Raw genomic sequence first — 25,442 nt, 5'->3', positions numbered from 1 at the left:
TTTGGCTATCTTGTGGAGAAGAATTGTGGAAATAACTCTGGATATATGCACAATAAAATTTGTTTGCTTTCTATCTATTTGTAAAGATGTCCTGGCTTTGGAAAAAAAAGCAATTCAGCTTGTAAAACAGTTATATGGGCCCAATGGTGATTTTTGTTGCTCTGAAAACAGCTCTTCCTCAAGAACCATTTGAAATGAAAGTCAAAACAGACAGCAAATTATTCCTTCTCATTCGATTTCTTAAGATTATGCCTAAGATTATACTCAGAGATGAGATTCTTCCTAAATTTAAACATCTACTTACTCAGTGAAAAAAATTGCAGAAGTCTGAGTACAATGATGCCATCTGGTGACACCTACAATGGTGATATTTTTCCAAACGAAACATAAAAGCCATGTCTAGATCCATCAGCTGATCAGTGCTCCTAAATTTCTTCTGTTCTTCATGAAGGAATATATTGCAGGACCTTCTAATACTGATAATGAGACACATGTCTGAGGACCACCATGCTTTCATTTCACCTTCAAAAACTTCCTTACAACAAGATGTATCTATTTTAAGAGCATTAGGAATGCATCTGTTAGACAGTAAGTTGACTGAAGGGAATGTACACTCTATAATAATCTGTTCCTCATCTATAGCATATCTCAGGTTCAAAGGCAACAGTGTATATCTATATTCATTTCACTGAAAGGTTTCCCTTACTAGAATGCACTGACCAGTACTTTCGTCTTACATGAGCTAAAAAAAGAATGCTTACTACTGTATTAATTATTTCAAACTGTAAAATAAAATAAAATAAGCCTACACCTAGTTATTAATAATTCTAGCAGAAAACTCTTACAGTGACAGATGACATTAGCCTATAAGGCTTTATAACTTACATGGTAATAAAATGGGGTTACATTTTTGAATTAAATTGATAACATGACCAAATCGATTTCATTAGTGTATCTGTCATATTTGCTGTTAATGATGGCTAACAGTGGAATAGAAACTGACAACAATCCCTGAAAAACTGTGCAGATCAAAATTATATTATACTGGCATTCATGAATTTTAATACCCTTTTGTCATTGCTTTTTTGAACTCCCTTTTTAAATTTGAAGCTCACAAGAAGAGAATTAAACTTTCTAGACCTGTCTCAGCTCCTATAATTTCTATTGTTACAAGCTAATAAGCTCAAGAATGGAAGACATTTCCACTAACTAAAACAAAAAAAAGTCCTTTCTTTAGTGTCTCTTGTGAGTGCTTTTGGAGGAATGGTTGAATTTCCACTGCTGAAGCGTTGGCATCAGAGTCATTTCACTTGAATGACTAGAGAGCTTTAGGATACCCAAATTGCTGTTTAGAAGGCTGTTTGTGGAAGATGCTACTTGTATTAATAGACTTTGTTCGTCTGGTATGTAACTCCTTTTAATGCTAAAGAAGTCCTGCAAATATCTACAAGAGAATATACCTACTGTCATGAATCATCACTGTTCTCTAATCCCATTAGTAGAACCTAGTGTATGTGAGCTAAAAGTGTGCAAGTAATGAAATGTTCACCTCAGAGCTACAATTGAGAACACCAAAACATTGTTACGTAACGAGATAACTGGACCTTCCTGCCACCTGAAAATACGACAAGATATTATACACATTTCACATGAGGTAAAATAACCTTATTCTTTTCCATGTATAGTTCCTGATTAGAATCCTTTTCTTGGGTTAAAATCATAAAAAATGGATAACTAATAAGTAAAAGCAGAGTGCAAGTAAGGTATGACATTTTCTTAAACATTTTATTGCTTATTTTAAATACGTTTTCTTGCATACATACAATTGTATACACATTGTGAATGACACTATGTCTGGTTTGAGTGTACTGTCTTACTTGCTCTTACAGATTATGCTTCTGTTACAGTCAGGAGTTATGATAGCAACGTAGGTGAACAAATTCAGAGAAGCTGTAATCAATATGTTTCACATAGCAGAGGGAGAAATGTTTGGTGTGCAATTTGTGGAGCTTATTCTTGCCTTGCAAACGTGGTCTTCGCCTCTTCTATGATACAATTAACAAAACTGATGAGTTTTAAATTTCATCCTGTTCTGAGAAACACACAGACCTCAAACTCTTCACAGAGAGAATGCCTTTCTGTGTACACACTGACAGTGTGTATCAAAATATTGCTGCCCTTGGTATTCATAATAATAGTATTGGTATTTTGAGTGTGTGGTGGGTTGAAGACAGACATCCATCCAGCTGTTTTCTCAGTGTCCCTTCTCAACAGGATAGAGGGAGAAAATGAAAATGAAAAGTCTGTAAGTAAGGACGGAAACAGGGACTTAGCTTATCAATTAACCACAACAGGCAAAACAGATCAGCTTGGGAACAATTTTTTTTTTATTATTTTTTTTATTATTATTATTATTTTTTTTTTGCCATTTAAGGTAAGTTTGGATAACAAGAATCAAATATAAAAAGAGCGCCTTTCATCTCCTCTTTTTCCCAAGGCTCAACTTCCCTCTTTCATTCTGATCTCCTTGCCTTCCTCCCTGAACGGTTTGAGGGTTTAGAGAACAGCCTATAGTCAGACCCCTCTGTTGATCTTTCCTCCTCACACTTTGCCTTGCTCAAACATGACCTGCAGTACATCAGAATAAGCCTATTTTTTCATGGATCTTCCACAGGCTGCAACTCCAGTGCTCAAGTGTGGGGTCTTCTACAGGCTGCAGTGTGGGTATCTGCTCCAACAGGTACCCAGAGCACTTTCTCCCACTTTGCCTTCCCTGACCTAAGGGTTCACAGAGTTGATTCTCACAATATTTTTTTCACTACCTGTGCAGCATATTTCATCCTCTCTTAAATACATTTCTATACAGGTACCACCGTGTTGGCATCTTGGCCCAGCCATGCCCTGCAGTGGGTCTGTTGGAGTCAGCTGGCACAAACTGTTTCTGAAACAGAGGAGCCCTAGCCGTCCCTCTTCACAGAGAGCACCTGTAGCCCCTCTACTGTCAAAACCATGCCATGGACACACAGTGCAGTATATTTTGCTGTAAGTATTTCAGCTGGGACAGAGTTGGTTCTCTTCATAATGTCTGGTATGATACCATGTTCTGGCTTTAGAAGAAAAATGGTTTGATAACATGCTTCTAGCTGTTGCTAAGCAGTGCTTACAGTGCCAAGGATGTTTCTTGTACTGTTCTGCCAGCAGAGGAACTGGGGGACACAAGGAGTTGGGAGGGAACAGAAACAGTACTGCTGAGTTGAAGTGTCTAATGAGATATTCAAAACTATAGAATCATAGAATCATTTGAATTGGAAGGGACCCGTAAGGACCATTCTTGTCCAACACCTATACAATGAACAGGGACATTTGCACCTAGATCAGATTGATCAGAGCCCAGTCCAGCATGACTTTGGATGTCTCCAGGAATGGGGCATTCATCACCTCTCTGCGCAACCTGTTTCAGTGCCTCACCACTCTTATTGTATTTTTTTTTCCTTACATCCAGTCTAAATCTCTCCTCTTTTAGTTTGAAACTATTTCTGCTTATCACACTGCAACACTTGCTGCTAAAGAGTCTGTCCCCTTCAGTCTTATATCTCCCCTTCAGATGCTGAAGAGGTATGACATCATGTGAAAAAATATAAAGCTGAGGGGAGGGGGCTGGTGCAGGACTTATCCACTGCTCAGGAACTGGCTGGGCATCCATCAGTGTGTGATGAGCAATAGCTTTGTGCATCACTAGTTTTGTATATAAAACATACATATGCAAATATATAAAATAATTATCGTTACATTCCTCTTGCTTTTCTGACTCAGTAAATAGTTTTTATCTCAATACTGAAGTTCTACTTTTATTTCCCTGATTCTGTCCTCCAACCCACTGGGACTAGGGGGAATGAGTGAAAAGGTGTGTGCTGTTTAGCTGCTTACTGTGTTAAATTACAGCAGTCCTTGTGGTGAAAGTGGGGCTTGAAGGGTTAGGAACAGATCTGATCAGAACATGTTAAAACAAAATTGTTCCAAGCGATACAGTAGCTTAAAAGCTGCTGGTTACAATGCTGATCTTTTTGTTCACAGTGTGGTATTACATGCTTTCAGGGTTATTCAGGGGTTTCAGGGTTATTTCAGTTATTTTTCTTAACAATTGCTGTGTTGTTTATCATCAATGAGGGTTGGCCTTTATGGTTTTGACAGTTTGTCTATACCATGTGCTCATGTTTTATCAGTCATGGATTTAAATTGGTACTTGTAAACAATAATGTCATCACTCTCAGACTTCAGGAGCCTTACTGTGAAAACTTCTAACAAGTACACTGTTTACTCCAGGCAAGCTAAAATAATTGTTGAAAATTTTGAATATACCTGCGATACTTAAACTAATATGATATAATTGCTGCCTTCTGATATGTTACAGTTTTATTTATGGTTAAGAAACTATTCAAAAATACCACCCAGAGATCCACCCTGAAGCAGGATGGTTGTGAGTGGGAAGGTGCTTGGAAGGATATGAGCAGGTATCTATCATAATTATCACCTCCAGTGGGTCTGGAACTCATCCCTGAACAAGTAAAGAATCCTAACAAGCTGACGGAATGTTTTAAGAAGGTATATCCTGATCCTACCAATGCCAAAGCTTGCTGCAGTATTCTGGGCTCTGGAGTGCGCTTATCGAACTCAATTGAATACTATTCAGCACCTTTAAAAGGAAGAAAATGCCTCTGGTTTTGACCCAATCCCCACGCCATGCCCTGTGTACGAACAAGAGAACCAATCTATACCAGTATCTGTTACCTCTGTCCACAAGCAGAAACTATGGAAGTGAAATTTAGTTCATTTAGTAAGGAAGAAGGTACTCCATACCAGGGCCATTATGAGTATAGGAAGAAGAGACAGAAGGTATGAGTCAGTAACCACCTGACACCTAGCCCTAGGTGAGCTGTGAGATATGTGGAAAGATTTCAGCTGCAATCCAGGTGTGCAGTGGTTCAGGTAGATCTGGAGTGGCAACATAAGGGTAAATAATTTCTAGTTCCATGTGCCCATGACACCTCAGGCCATCAAAGAAGAGATGCAATCTGTAAATAGGCTCAGGATAGAGGGGTGGACTTGTCCATGTTATTGCACAGATTATTCATGAATATAAAACATATGCAGCAATTAAGCAAACCAAGAAGATAAAGCCTATTTGGTCTGGAGGACGATGGCTGAAATATAAATACAGGAAGACCTGAGAGGTGGATTTTATCATGCTCCCATAAACCTACCATGGTAAACACCCTATGTTTACAATGATGGAAGCAGCCACTAAATTTCTGGAGATACATCTTGTGCAACACGTCACTGCACGATATACTACTCTTGGCATTGAAAAGTAATTCTTGTGGTGACATGGCACTCCAGAAATAGTTGAGCCCAATCTGATAATAGGACTCATTTCTGAAACGATCTCATTGACAGCTGGGCCATATAGCACGGCATTGAGTGGGTGTATCTCATCCCCTTATAATGCACCAGCCTCTGGGAAAATCGAATTATATAAGGGACTGTTAAAAACTACACTGAGAGCAGTGAGTACTGGGATATTCAAACATTGGTACACACACTTAGCAAAAGCCACCTGGTTTGGAAATCTGCTAGCTGAACTGGCCCTGCCCAATCAAAACTATTATGTACTGGATAAGGAGACAAAGCCCTTGTAGTGGATGTGACCAAAAAAAAAAAAAAAAAATGCTGGTCAGGGTGTTGTAGGCGACTGTAAGAGGCAATGCAGCAGAGCAGTCTTCTCTTGGGAAAAAGCAAGCCTACCCACGGAACTGATTTTGCTCAAGGGCTTGCACACACCTGGTGTGTAATGCAAAGATGTTAAGTGATAACAGCCAATATTTTGAATTGTATGATGTTAATTGCTACATTTTACTGCATGCCATCATTATTATGGTTGCTATTTGCCTTATCAAGGATATTGCAGTAAGAATCACCCACATGAAAGAAGTAAGAATTCTGATGAAATCAGAACTGGCTTCAGCATGGAGCAATTCAATAGCATATATCATCCCTCCTGCCCTGAAGGACTGCTATGAGAGATGGATCTCAAAGCCATTGACTAAATGAACTCCACTGACAGTTTACAGGGATGGCTAATAGACCATGAGATTGATATGTATGTGTATGAATATCAAAAGGCAAGATAGGTAATGGTAATTAAGCAAGATGCATAGAAAATTGTGACATTTGGGCATGATATAAATGATATGGAATAAATGGGGGATATTATTTCATTGGTATCCAGCCCAGTTATGAGAGTAAGAAACAAGAAAAAGCAGGAAAATACACAGGAAGGAAACAACTGTGGGTAAAACTTAGTTTCTTTGCTATTTCTAATGCTCAGCATAATTTGAACAATCTAATGCCCCTTATTGTTTGCTCTGCAGAGATAGCAGCAACAACATGTGCATCCAGCAGTGCATATCCAGCAGGGAAGTTATCTCATTTGAATATTTTCCAACAATTTTATGTCCCCTCCCAGTGGTTCTGCTGGACAACTTCATCCAAAGAAGCTGCACAAAACCACATGTTCTCCTATGTGCTGTGAAAGATGTGTGTTTTCTTCTTTTATTTCTAATTGGTTTTTTTTTTTTCTTTTTCCTTTACAGCTCTCATCAATAATTGCATACAGAGGATTTAGAGTATAATCCAGTACATTTTAATAGCAGACATAGACATCGGAAGTCCTTTTAATGTATGTTACAGTCAATGGGAAAACGTATTACGCTTACTCATACAGAGCTGCAATCTGTGACTTTTCATTTACTAATATTTGCTGGAGACTAGTCATTTCATTCAGACCATTCTTTTCAGACCATCTTCTCTTGTCTATTTTAAGGTTTAATGCCTCTGCCCATGGCTGTATACCTTCAATGTGAAGTCTGTAGCAACAGGAGTTCATAATGAAAATCACAGGGAGATGGCCCTCCTACCTTTTTCTGCTTCCTCTCTCTTCACGATCCTCCCACAAAATTTTAAGCATGGTCTCACTTTGAAGGCAAGGAATGAAACAGATAAGTTTATTGCATTTTGTGTGGGTTAGACATGCATGTAGTGAATAGCATTTTACAATGAAAAGAAATGGGTTTATGCAATTTCAAGAAAACGGTTTTTAATGAAATAGCTTTCAGCAGGAATCTGCAAGTTAGATATGCTACACTCTGGGCTACATGCTACATCCTACCATGGTGGAGTAGAATCTGCTTTAAAAAAAAAGCAAACACTAGTTTTGATGCTCTAGTAGAAAACAGCAGGAAATGTAGCAGCAATATATGTTATATGTATATATATAAATACACATGTTGTATAAAGTACAATGCTTTTCAAAAAGAAAGTAAATATTAGTGCAACTTAAAAATAACATCATGTTCTTCACATGTACTTCTTGTCAAAAATATCTGAGTTTATCATGTATCTCTGCACACTGTTTGGTCCAAATTACTGTATTTCTGTTTCCTTCTTATCCTACTGGTCATTGAGTATGTTTCAGCACTATTCTACATCACTACAAAAGAAAATGGAGAATTCCATATTATTCAGTTATTCTAATACATAAACTTAATTTAATGAAGATTTTTTAAGTGTTTGCTTTTAAATAACATCGAAATGGTCTCTTGAGATGAAGACAATGAAGACATGTCAGGCTGCCTATCCGATGATGGTGAATAAGACAGAAAGGTGGAAAAGAGAAAAACAATTAATTTAAATTAGATTTCTGTTTTGTTTTGGTTTTTTTTTTGTTTTTCCATAGAGGAAGCCCTTGATTCAATTCATTTTTATTTATGCATTGTTTCAGAGCCTGTTCATAATGTTTAAAAATGTAACCTTATTTGAGTTTACGAGAAAGAGAAGAACATTTTCCCATATTGCATTTTACTTTTTTTAAAGAACGTAATTTTTGAGAAACTTTGCAACATGATTACGAACATCTATTTCGAATTTATATCCAGTTACTCAATTTGACTAATTCTTTAATATATATGTAGACATTGTTCAGACCACCATTTAATGCATACCACCACAAGATATATTACCATTGTTTATGATCTAAATCTAATTAAAGAGTATGCAGGAATGAGAAAGGGATCGATATCTAATATTTTTTTCCATCTGCTTTTCTCATCACTGTTAACATGTCAGAGAAGATGTCAATACTTTGAACTCATACATGTGCTCTGTTACTTTTCCACTGATACAAACAAGGTCATTTGTGATGGATGATGCTCAATTATAATGTAGTTTCAGATGATATATTCAAAATTTGTCATATACTATAAGCAAATCTGAAATGTTATATTTGAGATATCTTCAAACAAAATAAATATAAGATTTTAAGCCATTGAAACATTGCCTGCAAAGATTCAGAGTATATACTTGTTGGATGCTTTTTCTGTTGAAAATATGTAAAAGTTGTTAGCTTAATAATAAATTTCTGTGAATGTAGTTTCACAATAAATCCAGGGAAGCTCTACTGGAAATCTTTCTATATGATACAGCAGGCAATTTACTGAGATCACAAGAATGTAATCTTATTTTTACAAAAGGTTTCAGATGACAGTCTTGATAGCAATAATAAACTTCTATTTTGTGCTAATGGTTGCAATTATTACACTGAGCAGTTTACCCATACGTGCATAGAGTCATATGATTGTTTCATATTAAACTGACATGTGGTCATCCAGTTATAAGAAGTAATATCCACATTAATGTTATTATTCTTTACTTCTCCCCTCAGTTTGCATTGAGTCCTAACTCTAGATTCTGTCAAGTGGCTCACCTCTTGTAGTCTTTGATTATTATTTCAATTATTATTTCATTTGTTCTGTTAGTTCTTTTTTTTTTTTTTTCTTCCTCAACACTATCAGAGCTTCTTAACATTTATAGAGTTAGAGAATCAAGCGTGTGCCTGTATCCTTCATGGATAGCATGTTTTCAAAGAGATTAAAATAAAGGATGGAAAACAACACAGTATTGTAGAATATGTCTGACTGCATCCATGCCTTTTAAGACATCAGAGTTCTGATACAAGTACAAATGGGATCTTGGCCAGTGATTTCAAAGAGTTAGGATTTCATTTTCTGTTTACACTTCCCTCAACATGTTATAAACTGATTTGTCTGTTATAGTATCCTGATTCAGGTTCACAGTGAACTCAAGAGTAGCACGAGCAGTGGTGAATCAGACTTTCTGTGATCAACAGTCCATGAAAGTCAAAAGAACAAAAATAAGGTGAAGATCAATGAAAGGATATAAAATACAGGAGTAAATGGAAAATTAATCTGTCTGTTTTCACTGTAAGACTGCCATTTACTCATGAGATTATAACCAATGTTAAATAATAAAATGGATCATTTGACTTCATTTTCTTGTAACCTTGGACTTAAAACAAAAAAAATACCTCTTAGCAATTTATTTGGAAACTTAAATAATCATCAATAAAGTATTTTTACAATACTTTGACGTGACTACGTGTTTTCTCTCAGCTGTGTTTTACTCATATTGAATTCATACTCATCATCTTAAAGAAGATAAATATATACTCAATGTTATATTATTTTACAAACTTGTATAAATCACACTAACTGAATGAATACTTCCTAGAAAGAATTCTTTATAATAAATAATTAATGGCATTATTTGAACATTTTTCCTACTAGACCTCATCTTTAAATAAATAAATAAATATCCTTCAAGGAATAATACTGTGAGTTAGATTTTTGTCTCATTAAACCTCTCACAGATCTAGCCTAATGTACAGCATCTGAATTAACCTTTATGATTTAAATATGTAGAAGGAAAAAAATGCATTCTCATTACTAAAAGAATATTTGTGTTGATGCTTCGGAGTTCTCAGATAAAAAACTGAAAGAGTTTTAAGTCAAAATGTGATCCAAGGGATATGGAATTGTCATATAAAACGAATTTTAGGATAATGGGCAGCAAGACATCTAGGGTGAAATAAATAATTAGTAAAATTCATCTAATCTAAATTATAATCTAAATCTATCTGAACACTAGACAGCAGTATTAGAATTTTTCTTGTCTCATTTTTAACTGGCCCAATCATAAGTGGGCTGTTCTAAGGCTTCCATTATACTTAGTGGAGATATTTTAAGTACAATTACTAGTGCCTTGAGAAAAATTTACCTTCTGCTAAGAGGGATACCTGTATTTGGTCTGGTGAATTGTACACATATTACTAGCTAGATTTCTCCTTAACAAGAATCTACACCCAAGGTATGTAGATGCTTATACAGTTTATAACTAAAATCGGTCAAAATTTGGCACTATTACAACTTGATTATAACCCTTTTACAGCCAATAGGTCGCCCTCAGAAGAAAGATTACATGTTACAGAGTAAGATATGTGCAAGTAACAAGGGACATGAATCCCTTCACAGTGACTGCAGAGGAAGCCTAGGTGTATAACTTAAGGCAGATTTCTAACTTACAATATTTGTACTTTTATATTTAAAGATTGATAGATGAACAAAAGTTAGACAACTCCCTTCTGTTTTAGTTTTTCATATTTTCATTCCCATAAGTATTCTCTTTGCTTTGTAGGGTGAATCATTATGATTTTATGTTTGATTTTCTTGACTAGCCATCTTTACATTGTTAAATGGATGACATACTTTCTATAAAACATAGAAAGTAATCTAGCACTGTTAATTTCTATAGGTTGTTTTTAGAGCCTCTATAGTTAAAGTGTGTTTTCAAACTGATGAAATTAATGAGGCAGTGGAGGAGATAGGTTATGTACAATACTAATTTTATCCATCAAGCAGTTCAAATAGAAAAGAGAAAAATATAGTGTTCTATATGGAGTTTGTTTCACTCTTCTCTGAGGGCTAAAACTTTGTTTTGTTACAAAATTGGGACATAGGATTATTCTTTCCTTTTTAAAAATGTACATATACTAATAAAATGTTTTTTAAAAAGTTTCTAATGATGAAAGTTGAATTTCTAATCAGCACACACAAGCATGTCAAAATCCAAAACCCAAAGCCAACTCTTCGTGAAATTCTTCTCTTCTGTAAATCACTTGCATAAGAATGGTGGCAGGGGCATACTTCTGTCCACTGAGAATGAGCATGTCACAGGACCTAAATAAACTGAAATATAAAGGTTTTTTGCCTTCATCATGACAATAATATTCCAGTGTCCAAATAGCAACAAAACTGCAGGTGGAGGTTTTGATGCTTCAATGCGTTTACATGTATTTGAGATCTTTGGCAAGAATGCATTCAAAATCGAGTAAATGCTGTTGTCTTGATTGAATGATAATTCCACAACTGATCATGAAAAATATGAACATACAGTTACCTCTCCGTTTTCTTACTCCTGCTTTCAGTCAGGTGTTTAGCCATAATACAGCTTGCTCATGGCCAACGTTTTTCTATTGTGTCATTGAATCAGATGAGGTAAGCTTACAATATACTGGACACATCTTTGAGCTTCACTATGGGAGAGTTCTATAGCTTCTTATTCATTCTAAATGCAATGTCAGAACTCCCTTGGATTCAAGGAGTTTAGCCTTCTACTCTCATTCTTAACTCTCAATGGATTAAGTGTGGATTCTGTGTGCAGATGCGTTGTAAAATCAAACCCATCTGTTATTCACATGGTAATATGCAGTACAGTCACTCCTCTTCATGAGTATTGAATGGCAATATAAAGCAGAGGCTTTTGAATCAAATAATCCATGTTTTTCTCTTTGTAGACTGAAATAAATGAACGTGAGGTCTAAGTGTTCACTAAGGTATTGTGATTTGAGAATAATTTATTATGTACCAGAGTAACCAGTCAAACAATGTTAATTATAGCATTGTTAAAAACTGAAATGCCTAAATCTAAATCATTTAGAAAGTATGTGATAGATATTAAACACCTCTGAGAAGGAAAAATGCTCTGGGCAAGTGTTTTTAATAAGTCTAGTTTGGTTAATTATTGCCTGAAGCATTTCTGAACTAATTACTTACCTCCAAATGTCCATGCTTTCAGCATAGAAGTACCAGATATTGATTTTCTTTAATTGACAGGATACAGTACTAGACAGACCACACAGAGCTGAAGGTTAAGCCATTTATAGAAAGTGATAGCCAGGTCCTATAGTGTCACACACTGCATCAATGTGAAAGGGAGACCCAGTCCCTGAAAATCAGCCCTTTAAGGGAGAGGATTATTTGTCTCTGTCATCTGCCCTTTATGGTTCATTTAACATCTTAAATAACCTGTGTGTATTAACAGTGCTTTGTAGTTGCACAGCTCCCAAATAAAAGATAGCTTTCCTGTTTAACTGGGATATTTTAGCCATTTACTTAATGAGATGTATATCACTCAACAAATAATAAATGATGAATTATTTTTCAAGTCCATTTTATTTACATACTTGCAGATGGTTTAAAAATGAGTTTAAGATGCCTTCTCATTTTCTGCATATCTACCTCTCACCTGTTTTTTATCATGAATAAGTATGCATATTGAAAAAAGTAATAATTCATTGTAATTTTGACTTTGGGTTTTAGTAAGGTCTCGGACTTTACCACAGGTCTTTAAAGAATTTTTACCTGGCTTAATAGATGTAATTTTTCTTGACATAATTTGAGGTATTTTAAATATTACAAGGATCAGTATAATTCAAAGCACCATTAATTTTATATCTTATGGTACTACATGTGAAGTATAAACAGACGTTGGCCAACTATTCTAGTTTACTGCAATATATTAAAAAAAAGGAAAACAGTAATAAAGGCAGCATGGCTTCTTAATGTATGCTATTAGTTCTAGCTCTGCTCACTTAATATTTTTTTTTAAAGTTTCTTCTTGTTCTGATTTATTTGTGATTTCTTGTTTTTATTTCAGTTTTTCAGTTGTCTTTATGATTTTTTTTTTTTCTCTTCCATGGCGATTAGGTGCTGCTTAGTTTTTTTCTCTTTTAGGCTGTTTAACTTTTACTCATTTCCCAGTTACCAGTTTCCATGTCATAATTGTTTTTATTCCTTCACTCTCTTACAAAATTTCAGGTATGTACCTAACGGAATCAAATACCCTTGCTGGGAGCAAGAGCACTAAAGGTTTTCCCTATAGTTAACAGTGACATGAGTATTGGTATTAGGTGGGATAAACTGCCCTCTGAAGGTTCCTATCTCTAATTTGTTTTTCTGTGGAAGCAACTTAGGGTGACTGACGCTCCTAATGTAGCAGGCTATCTCAAGTTTAAGTTGGCTGAATCTAGACAACATCATAACTTTTTCTTGTCACCTTCTTGTTTTTTTTTCTTGTTTTCTTGTACCTTCATTTTTTTTTCCTTTTTCCCTTCTTTCATTCACCTGGGTTTGTTAAGAATGAACTTAGAATGCAGAAATGGAGTAAATCTCTGAAAGATGTTTTGATTTCAAATTATTAGCCTTATTAACCATGTGTTAAGAGATTCTTAACACCAAGATTTCTTTTTTTGACCAGTGTTGATAGTAATTGAACTATGGCTTTCCTTTGATCCGGACAGGATATTTATATAGAGAAGACACAGAGTAAAGAGAAAGAGATCCTACAAAAAGGCTTTAATTCATTCTTTCTCCTTCCCTTTAAATTGGGAAATACATATCCAAAGCCAAGTTTTATGCTTTTAGTAGTGTAACAAAATAGCTGTGAAAATTCATTGGCTCTTTCACAGTTGCCTTGTATTCATTCTTTCAGATAGGAAAGAGAAGAGAAACAAGAAGAGAAACAGAGATATATGACTGGAGTTTCTGGTATATGTATGTTTGTGCATGAAAATATGTTATGTATAAAGCAAGTTGAACTCAAGACCAAAGTCCCAGGGCCTATTTTGATGTCTTTTGGATTTTGTTCTACTTTCATATTTGCTACTGGGGTCCATTTTTAATTAAAGTGCATATATTTATGTAAACAGAAGTGTAAATGCCACTGTGAGGTGAAATCATAGTATCTTAGAAAATCTTGAGTCTATTTATCAGCAAACAATAGCGTCTTTGAAATTTCACTGCTTCTCGAAGACTAAATTAGAACAATAATGTAGTTGGTAAGCATCTCTGACATGTTTACTGGCTTATGGAGTTTCTTGGGTAGCCACTAGTACCATGACAAAATAGATCTCTGAGACTCTGATTTGCTCTCCATGTAGTAAGAATTTCTTTGTAAGCAGTTGAATTCAGTAAAAGTTCAGACTTTTTTTAAAGTTATTCAAACCTGTTGATTTTCATTCTCTCACAATGAGGTATTCACTATATTCACTTACAATATGAGGATTAAGAATTCGACATGCTCTGTTACAAAGAGATTGTTCTCGTATAAAGGATTATTTCAATACCTCTGAAATACGGGTGTTCTTAATGGCTCTCAACTAATAAAAACACTTCAAAGAACCTTATGAATTTCAGCAGGAATTGACCAGTCATGATCTTGTGATGACTGTCTTTTTCTCCAACTACTTTATTCAGAAGACTACTCATTTTAGTACTCGTAGGTATGGCAGCTGACAAAAGATTGAGAGGACTCACATTATCAATGAAGGATATGAACTGTGATCCCAAATCTAGTTATATGAGCACTGTTAAGAAAATTGGCTTTTATTTTTGTATAAAGGAATAAGTATACCTTTTGTATAAAGGTAAAAAAAAATCATTTTTAGAGTTTTGCCTGTTAATTTTGGAAAATGGGAGTAAGAAGCACAAATAGTAGATAGATACATATTACTAGAGAAAAGTTTTTCCCATTTCATTTGAATTGAAGTATACAATGATGTTTCAAACTATAGCACAAATATAAATGAGTAAAATACCTCACACCTACCAAATAAATGTCACTGTGTTCCTGAAAATTGAGTTTTCTGTAACTGAGTACTGGCAAAATGCATCATTTGGCTATTTATTTTCATACTGACTTCTTGCATGAGCAGTCAAACCAGTTTTTAAGTTAGAATCAAGTGTAGCAATGTGTAGGAAAACAGCAAAGAGATCAAGCAATAGTAGTAGTTATTCTGTAAACAATTATGCAAAAATAAATTAAAGTGAGAAAATCATGAGTTTCTCACCAGCAGTTTGGGTGCAGGAAAGGAAGAAACATACAAATAAATTATAAGTCACATATGTTCCAAAGATGAGTGCTTGAAGGCAAAATACCTCCCTCGCTCCCCAAAGATTCTGTTGTGCTTCTCTGATGCTTTATTATGCATAATTTTTATTTATTTATTTTTTATTTTTTAATATTGCATTATTCTTCTCATTGAATGACAGAATGGTTTGCATTGGAAGGGACCTTGAAGGTCCCTGCTACAGGCAGAGACACCTCTCTCTAGACCACGTTGCTCAGAGTTCCATCTAGACTGGTCTTGAATGCTTTCAGGGAGGGAGCATTCACAACTTGCTGGGAAAACTGTTCCAGTGTCTCACCACCCTCACAGTAAAGAATATCTTCCTAATATCTACTTTAAATCCATCCTTTTCCAGTTTAAAACCATTTCCTTTTGTTCCGTCACCACTGTCCTGCCCTTCTAAAAAGTCCCTCCCCAGCTTTTCTGTAGGCCCCCTTCAGGTACTGAAAGACTGATACAAGGTCCCCCTTGGAGCCTTTTCTTCTCCAGGCTGCAGAACTCCAGCTCTCTCAGCCTGTCCTCCCTAGGGAGGTGCTCCAGCCCTCTGATCACCTTCGTGGCCCTCCTCTGGACCTGCACCAATAACTTCATATCCTTCTTGTGTTGGAGGCTCATGAGCTGGATGCAGTACTCAGGGTCTTGTTGAATGTTGTAAAAATGTTTATTTTACCTGCAGTTCTCTCTTTACTTAAGTCACTTAACAGGGGACATTTTTGTTTTTCTCTAGCAGTCTAAAATTTGAAAGTCCATTGAGGAATATAGCTTTGGTTCGGCAGACTGCATCATCTTTCAATATTATCCCCCTAGCATTATCCAGTAATTCGTGTTACATTTTTTTCTAAATATGCAAAATATGTTGAACTAAAGTATGGGCTACTTTCTGAAATATTTGAAAAATTAGTAGGTTGAAATGGCACTTTAAAACTATAGATCAAAACTACAGGAAATTATTAATATTCAACTTGACCATTAATTAATTTTTTATTCTCTTTAATTTTTTACACATTTCAGGTCCAGTCTTCTATTTATTAGCTTCTGGAGTTTCTACACCATAGAAAAATGATTTTGCTTTGTGAAAATATTAAATCTTTGCATTGTGCTCTAAAAATCAATTAAAAATAAAATTTTATCCTCTTCCTAAGACTCTTTTCTCTTTTTCCATGCATGTCTTACTTTACAGCAGTACTAAACATCTAGTGATTTCCTCTTTTAACACTAGGTGGAGATAGATTAACTCCTGAAGTTTGTTTCCAGGAGCTTTACACATTTTCTGGTCTTCTTAAAGATTTTTTTTCTACAGATCATGTAATTAAGGTATGGCTAAGTGAAATATCACAGAGTTTACTTGCTTATTTATTTATTTTCACTGTAAGCTTGACATGAAGGCAAAGAGGTAGTGGTTTTCTAACCTTCATCAACATTTAAGAGTCCTCTACTGAGCCCCTTGGAAATAAGTAATCATCTACATGAGGCTGCCTCTTTAAAAAAAAATCTTGAAAATCTGTGCATTCAATGGTGCCTTTCAAGCATATCTAATTCTACTGTGCTATGATTCTAAAATGTTAAATTTATAAATAGTCAGCTTGAAATATTAACTGCAATCAGGGAACTATAATAACATCTTATCAATTTTTTTTCTAATTAGAATTTTAATAAATGAATATTATTAAATAATATCAAAAGATGCTGACCTAAAAGTTCTGAAGAAATAGAAGAATTTCTGTTCACTGGTGTGAGAACTGGCATGCAAATAATTTGTCTCACTTTGTCTGAACTGATTTCATTTGTTCTTTGAAACATTTCTGCTGGGAAATAAAGAAAGAATTTCTTTGGGAAAACAGGGGACGAGCATGTCCAAAAGAGGGCCACAGAGATGATCCAAGGTATGGAACACCTCTCCTATGAGGATGGGCTGAGAGAGCTGGGGCTGTTGTGGATTTTTTTTTCTGTTGCTGAGTGTGGTGGGTTGATCTTGGTTGATTGCCAGATGCCCACCAAATTGATCTCTCACTTACCCTCCTTGATAAGATGGGGCAAACACAAGATGAGAAAGTTCATCAGTCAAAATAGAGACAGGGAGATCAGTCACCAATTATTGTCATGGGGAAAACAGACTTGATTTGATAAAAGGTAATTTAATTTATTGCCAATTAACATATATTTGGATAGCTAGGAACAGACAAAACTTAATGCAATATCTTTCTTTTTACATAGTTCATTTCCACTCCTTCATTCCTGACTGATCTATCTCCTTCACTCAGTTCAGATTAGAACAGAGAGAGATAGTGGGATTGTGGTCTGCATATAACACTTCCTTCCTACAGTTCCCAATGCACAGTATAGGTCAATGGTCTGCCTGTTCGGAAAAGCAGTTTTTGGTCTCAGGTGGATTTTACTCATATATTTCTATCTCTATTTAGGGAGCCAAATTCACAGGCTAGATATTAACACTGCATTTCTTTAGGGAAACTATACACTGTTCTAATATGTGCATCACCCTCTTCAGTTGATATCACATGGTCATGCAGGAAGTGATTCAGTACATACATGATGTATACTCCACCACAATCTTCTTCAGATATTTCAATAAAAGAAGTTTTCTACAGTAGGGTAGTGTTATTTATAACTATGTATGAATTATATGCACTTCTGCGAGAAAATTCAGGTCAAAGAATCTGAAATTGGAACTTGAAATGACATTTAGCTTGTAAGAATTTCATTCAGTCCTTGAGAGCAGCCCCAAGAAAGGAAACGTCATATCAGAATAGTGCAGTTAAGGCCTCCCTGATTTCACTGTTAGCTATCTCTTGTATTTTCATGGGTTAATATAGCTCCAAGGCATATTCTTAGGGAATACTTGTGGATGGCCAGCTGGTCAGGAGCCAGAAATGTCCCCCCACAGCCCAGAAAGCCAATTGTATCCTGGGCTGCAACAAAAGCAGTGTGGCCAGAAGGTCAAGGGAGGTGATCCTGCCCTTCTGTTCTGCACTGTGATCCATTACCTTGAGTACTGCATCCAGTCGGGGAATCCCCAGTACAGAATAGACACGCACCTGTTGAAGCATGTCCTGAAGAGGGCCAGAGAGATGATCCAAGAGATGGAACACCTCTCTTATGAGAGGGCTGGGGCTGTTCATCCTGGAGAAGAGAAGGCTATGAGATGACCTAATAGTGGCCTTTTATTATCTAAAGAAGGGCTATAAGAAAGAAGTGGATAGTATCTTTATCAAGATCTACTGTAATAGGACAAGCGTGTTAAGATTTAACCTGATAGATAGCGAATCACCACACACAGTCATTTGCTCACTCCCCTTCCCCTCCCAGTGGGATGGGGGAGAGAACTGGGGAAAAAATCGCAGAATCACAGAAACACAGAAACACCAAGGTTGGAAAAGCCTTCAAGATCATCCAATCCAACCATCCACCTATCACCAATAGTTCTTACTGAACCATATCCCTCAACACAAATCCCAAACATTCCTTGAATACCTCCAGGGTTGGTGACTTCATCACCTCCCTAGGCAGCCCATTCCATTGCCTGATCACTCTTTCAGAGAAGCAGTGTTTCCTAATGTCCAGCCTGGATCTCCCTTGGCACAGCTTGAAGATATTCCCTCTAGTCCTATCACCGGTTACACAAGAGAAGAGGCCTACCCAAAGCTCACTACAACCTCCCTTCAGGTAGTTATGGAGAGCTGTAGAGAGGTCTCCCCCGAGCCTCCCCTTCTCCAGACTGAACAATCCCAAGTCCTTCAGCTGCTCCTCATAAGGTCTGTGTTCTAGACCCTTCACCCACACTGGGGCCTCAATGTCTTTCTTGCAGCGAGGGGCCCAAAACTGGACACAGTACTGGTGAGGTGCGACCTCACCAGTGCTGAGTACAGGGGGACAATCACTGCCCTGTTCCTGCTGGCAACACCACTTCTGATGCAAGCCAGGATGCCATTGGCCTTCTGGGTCACCTGGGCACACTATTGACTCGTGTTCAGCTGAGCATCAATCAATACCCTCAGGTCCGTTTTCTCTATGCAGTCTTCCAGCCACTCTGCCCCAAGCCTGTAGTGTTGCCTGGAGTTGTCGTGACCAAAGTGCAGGACCTGGCATTTGGCCTTGTTGAAACTCATCCATTGGCTTCAGCCCAGCTATCCAGCCTGTTCAGGGCCTCTGTAGGGCCTTGTTACCCCCAGGCAGATCCACACTTCCAGCCAACTTGGTGTCATCCGCAAACTTACTGAGGGTGCACTCGATGCCCTCATCAAGGTCATCAATAAAGATATTGAAGATGACAGGTCCCAGCACTGGCCCCTAAAGAACACCGCTTGTGACAGGTTGCCATCTGGATTTAGCTCCATTCACTACCACTCTCTGGGCCCAGCCTTCCAGCCAATTCCTTATCCAGCCAAGAGCGTACCTGTCCAAGCCATGGACTGCCAGCTTCTGCAGGAGAATACTGTGGGAGACAGTGTCTTTACTGAAGTCTAGGTAGACTACACCAACAGCCTTTCCCTTATCTACCAGACAGGTCACTAGATCATAGAAGGAGATCAGGTTGGTCAAGCAGGCCTGCCTTTCGTGAACCCATGCTGGCTAGGCCTGATCCCCTGATTGTCCTGCATATGCTGCGTGATTTCCATCAAGACAATCCGCTCCATGACCTTTTCCGGCACCAGGGTAGGCTGACAGACCTGTAGTTCCCCGAGTCCTCCTTACAACCCTTCTTGTAGATAGGAGTCACGTTGGCAAGCCTCCAGCCTTGCGTGCTTCTCAAGGAGTGCTGATGGATAATGGCAAGCAGCTTGGCTATCACCTCTGACAGTTCCCTCAGCACTCTCAGGTAAATCTTATCCAGCCCCATTGATTTATGACAGTCCAGCTGGAGTAGTATGTCTCTGACTGTGTCCTCCTGCATCGTGGGGGGGTTAGTCTGCACCCCAGCAGAGACTACCAGGTCAGTGAGTGGAGTACCCTGAGGATAACTGGTCTGACCTTTAAAGACAGACGTAAAGAAGGCATTCAGAACCTTTGCCTTTTCCTTATCCTCAGAAGTCATGTTCACAGCAACATCCAGTAAATAATGGAGATTCTCCTTAGTTCTCCTCTTACTGTTGATGTATTTGTAAAAGAATTCCTTGTTCCTTTTTACTCCAGCGACCAGGTTGAGTTCAAGCTGGGCTTTTGCCTTTCTGATTTTCTCTCTATACATCTTAACAACTTCTCTGTACTCTTTCTGAGTCGCCCATCCCTTCTTCCACAGGAGGTAGATTCTCTTTTTCTCATGGAGCCTCAAGAATAGCTCCCTATTCATCCATGCTGGTCTTCTTCCCTGCAGGCTCATTTTGCAGCTCAGGGGGACAGCCAGCTCTTGCGCATTTAAGACTTCCTTCTTGAAGAGCGACCAGCCATCTTGGACCCCTTTACTCTCTAAGACTGAAATCCAGGGGATTCCCCTTACTTCTGAACAACTCAAAGTCCACCCCACCCTCCAGAAGTCCAAGGTAGCAGTTTTGCTGCTTCCCCTCCTGGCTCCACCAAGAATTGAGAACTCTATCATTTTATGGTCACAAACAATCAAAGTAGAACTCGTGGGTTGAGATAAAGCTATTTAGTAAGATAGAGAAAAGGGAAAGGATACTAGTTATATTTTTTACACAGACACACACACACACACGTATATGAATATATGACTTTACGTAACAAGTGATGCCCAATCAATTGCTTACCACCTTCCAACCAATGCCCTACTAGTCCCTGAGAAGCAGAACAGAGCCAGAGGAACTCCTGCCCTTTTCAAAACTTCTTCCACATGATTTCATATGATATGAAATATCCCTTTGGTCTTTTTAAGTCTAAGTTCTGTTCTAATTCTGTTCTCTTTCAGCTAATTGGGCCCTTTGCTGCAAATGGCCTTGGCTCTGTACAACACTGCTTTACACCAAATAGAACCTAAAAGCGTCATACCAGAAACTCCAAAGAAAACAATTCCATCCCAGATGAAACTAAGACAGAGGGGGACATGGTTTCAAACTAAAAGAGAGGTGAGTTAAATTGGATGTAAGGAAAACATTTTTTTACAGCAAGGGTAGTGAAGCACTGGAACAGGTAGCCCAGAGATGTAGTAGATTTCCCCACCCCTGGAGACATTCAAGGCCATGCTGGACTGGGCTCTGGTCTACATGATCTAGCAGTAGATGTCCCTGTTCACTGCAAGGGAGTTGGACTAGACATTCTTTAAGGGTCCATTCCTACTCAAACAAATCTATGAATCTATAATGATCAAATACAAAATCTTTTAACTTAAAGCCACTACAGCTTGTTCTATTGCTATATGCCCTTTTAAAATATTCCTCAGTCTTTCCTGTACTCCTGTTTAAATACTGGAAAGCTATTATAAGGTCTTCCAGAGCCTTCTCCAGGCTCATAAAAACCATCTATCTCAGTCTGTCTTCTAAAGAATGGTGTTCCAGCCCTCTGACCATCTTCATGGCCTTTCTCTGCTCTCCTTCCAACAGGTCCATGCCCTTCTTGTGCTGGGAACCCAGAACTATACATGGAGTCACAGGAGAATGGAATCGCTTTGGATAGCATTTCACCCCTCCTGCATATCTACTCCATCACATAGGTTGTTGATATCTGCATATTTACTGAGTGTGCACTTGTCACAGTTTTGTGTTTTTGGTTTTCAGTATTCCACATCATAACATCATGTAGTGCAATGGGAGTTAAAGTGTTAATGCTCCAATTCCAGGTACCTATTCACCTGTACATTTATGGAAGTCTTGGGATCTGTCCCTTCCGGGTGAGACGGTCTCTTACTGCCTTGCAGTGGATGCTGGAGGGTGCTTTCCAAGCTGTTCCAAGCTCTTCAGGTTTGACTTGGTCTCAGGAGCTCTCTCTCCTATTTTATTTGATTTATTAGTCTCAAATTCAACTAGATTGTATTATATTGTGTTATCTTGCATTCCAATATCATAGTTAGTAAAATAAGGTTTCCTCCATAGATTGTTGCCACTGTTTTTTTTTCCTTTCTTGAGCCAAGCTCCCATCTTTCTAACCCTTTTCCCTTTCCTTTCCCGTTTTGTGGTACCAGGGGAGGCCCAGGTGCCTTCTGCCCAGCTTCCATGGGCATAGATTGATTTAATTATTCTGTGACAGCACTCAACCCCACTGTCTGTCACCAACAAAAATGTTGAATAGTGTCAGTACCAATACATACCACCAAGAATCTCCATCACTGCTGACCTCCACCTGGACATAAACACTTTGACTACTACTCTTTGAGTGTGAATACTGAATCAATTCCTTACTCACCAAGTGATCTGTCCATCAAATTCATGTCTCTTCAATGTAGAGACAAGAATGTGATGCAAGATATTGTCAAATGCTTTACACAAGTCTAGTGAGATAACATCAGTTCTTCTAATGTTAGACTGTAAAAATTGTTATTGAAGTAACAATGTTTTGCTACTTGTTTTAAAACAGATATTCAAAAAGCAACAAAAGAAAAACAAGATTTGTGTCTTTGCAGTTATGTGCCACCTCATCTGTGGTACAGAACATTTGTTAACAAACAGTCCTTTTCACTGTGTACTCAACAGAGTAGTGTGTATGTGTAATCAGCTGTACAAAGCAATGAGAAGTGAATTCTTAAATAGTGAACTTTTGAGATATGTCTGGAACGTGACATGAAAATAGATAATGAAGTACGCAAACATGCTTTCTTGCATACACATGGCTCGTTCCACCTGGATAACAGAGTTAACATCACAGTTGGCCTTATTAATGCATTTTCTGAGCACTGATGGGCTCAAGTTAATGCTTGGCATAAACTGGATGAGCTTTAGATGTATTTTAATTTGCATTGCCAAGCACTGCCTTTCAAACTGCTAATCTTAAAGCCAGGACTGTTAGAGTAGATTGTGAAATGTCCTTTTCCAAGTGCTGTAACCTGTTTGAGTTGCTAAGGGGAGACATTGCCTTGAAGAAATGCTAGAGGGGTGTGTAACATTATAAATATTACCTAGACATAATGCAACAATGATCCAAATCTGTTAGCAATACTTCAGTTTTTTTCAGTAGTCTGGTAAAAGAAAACAAATATACGAACCAATATTTTATTGAGGCAAACCTTGATTTACATTCTCAGTGTATTCATTAGAGTATTCACATATATGAAGAATACTAAAAATGCATTGTATGTATATATATATACAGTTAGTATAATCATGCAGAAATCCTAGTTATTTTCTGTTTGAAATAGTATATACATGCAAACAGCATGTATTAGTACCCTACTAATTTGTATCCTCTGAACACTGGATTCATATATATAGTCCCATTCTTTTATCATGAAATATATGTGTAAAGATCTTTTTGAGACAGTTTACAACAATGATACTTGTTTGAGAGTAGGCACTTCATGTATGTCTTCAGATTTTATGTTTTAATCCTAATTGCTGTAAAGAACAGTAAGATTTATAATCATCAATTACATGAATATGGAAAATCTGTTAACACTGGCTTAGATCTATTTGATATAAACAAGAATCCCACATTTTCTTAAAGAAAACAGTGTTTTCTAATAATTATATATGTTTCTCTCATTTAACTACCTGCTTCAAAGTGGGGAATGATATAGTATGATCTTTAGGCTGTACTAATTTCATGTTTCACCAATTTTGTTCTGTGGAGATTTCTCTTATTCTATTTGCTCCCTGCACTTTACTTTGTTCTTTTTTCACAACTAAGGACTTTCATAGAATCTAGCGTCTCTCACCTCTGCATCATCATTCTCAGTACAAGCCACTGCTCTTTTATTGCTAATGCTTTCTCTTACCTTGTCCTTGGTACAACCTCTCTTGTTTGATCTTTATAACTGAAGTTTACAGAGATAGTAAAATGTAATGGATGTATTCTATCAGTCTTGTAAATAATTTTAGTTTTAATTTAGGACAATGAGGAATAAAGGCATTTATTTGGCTATCAATTCAAACTCACTACTAATTGTTGATTAAACTGTCTTTTCAAATGCTTTGTGCAAACTGTCCATGAACAGCTTTATAGGTGAGTATGGTTCTCCCAGACCCAATAGAAGGTGTGTCTGCTTTCAAACCTCTGTTTTCATTCTGATTATTCATCTAGTGTCTGTTAGTGTAGTCGTTCTTTTTTTAGTCTTGAGAAGAAGCTCTCCTGTTTATATGACCAAAAATGATAAAAGCCTGTGGCACTGGATATCTATGTGTGATTGATATCCCTTTTTTGACACCTAGTAAGTATGTAATTATTTTCAGAAGCTTTTCATAAGGTGTTTAACTCATAGACTGATGTTTACGGAAATTATTTGGGACGATGGTGAGTGCATTTGCTCTTACATAGTCCAGATCTTCTGTCATACACTGAATATCCTAGCAGTCAGATTGTCTTCATACTGTTTATGTAATTCGACTTGCAGTTGTTAGTTGTTTCTTCAAAAAAAAAAGTTCATCTAAGTAGATGACCGAATTCAGATTGTTGTCCATCTTGCTGGGCTATGTTACTAAAAGCAAGTAAGGGGGAAACAAGAATTTTGGCCTTGGGCTAACAAGAATCTGTGCTTGTATAATTAAAGACCTAGGAGACTAAAGAATTAATTAAAATAATTAGAACTGTATATGCATCTCTTGCTCTCTTGTTCTGCCTGTATATAGAAAATTTTTGTTTTCCTATAATTAACTAATATCAAATGATTTTTTTATTAGCTTGGAATAGAAATCACTTGACCAGGACTGATGAACAACAGGGAATGACACAGAAGTTTTGGCTTTTCTAGAAGAATCAAAGCAGCAGAACTATGAAAACTGAAATCTCTGACACTGAAAAACAATAAAACTAAGGATTCATAAAGTGGTGAAAATAAGACACTAGTGAATTTAGCCAAAATGCAGAAAAGGAATAAGCTTAAGAAACCTGAAATATGATGAAGATAATGAAAATAAGAAGGGAAATAATTATTTTGAGAACTGGAAAAATAGGAGGTTAGAAACAAAATACAGAAATATACCTCTGTATCAATATTTTGTCTAAGAATAAGTATTCTGCAGAGTCTGAGTCTGTTTTTTGATCAGCTTTCTGCACTTACATTTTAGCAACGATGCAAGTATATTCAGAATTCATAAAATCTGCATCTGTTATGCTTTATACTCTTCTATTTTATTTGTTTAAGAGTCTATTTTGTGTTAAACTCAAGTTATTTTCAAAGGCTTTACTTTTTTTTTTTCTTTGAGTTCTTTCACTTCTCTTTCTTTTTAGC

General features: G+C 37.0%; 1 protein-coding gene and 1 long non-coding RNA gene across 3 annotated transcripts in view; both read left to right on the top strand.

Annotated features, from left to right (window-relative positions):
- The window catches only part of TAFA5 (TAFA chemokine like family member 5), a 442,754-nt gene extending 428,659 nt beyond the window's left edge, over window positions 1-14,095 (top strand). For both annotated transcript variants that reach the window (XM_052668830.1, XM_052668831.1), the window contains exons 4-5: window positions 2,867-3,042; window positions 6,651-14,095. In XM_052668830.1, coding sequence (XP_052524790.1) covers window positions 2,867-3,042; window positions 6,651-6,663 — 189 coding nt within the window. In that variant the 3' untranslated portion in view covers window positions 6,664-14,095. The remainder of the gene's footprint in view (window positions 1-2,866; window positions 3,043-6,650) is intronic.
- A 7,577-nt stretch (window positions 14,096-21,672) lies between these two features.
- On the top strand, window positions 21,673-25,216 carry LOC128073688 (uncharacterized). Its single transcript, XR_008202827.1, has 3 exons — window positions 21,673-21,776; window positions 21,903-24,217; window positions 24,892-25,216. It is a non-coding gene; the product is annotated as an uncharacterized LOC128073688 (long non-coding RNA).
- The last annotated feature ends 226 nt before the right edge of the window (window positions 25,217-25,442 follow it).

The sequence above is a fragment of the Tympanuchus pallidicinctus genome, unplaced genomic scaffold, assembly GCF_026119805.1.
Source record: "Tympanuchus pallidicinctus isolate F22 unplaced genomic scaffold, pur_lepc_1.0 scaffold8, whole genome shotgun sequence".
In the NCBI taxonomy this organism is placed as follows: domain Eukaryota; kingdom Metazoa; phylum Chordata; class Aves; order Galliformes; family Phasianidae; genus Tympanuchus; species Tympanuchus pallidicinctus.
This window is presented reverse-complemented; position numbering and strand designations above follow the sequence as displayed.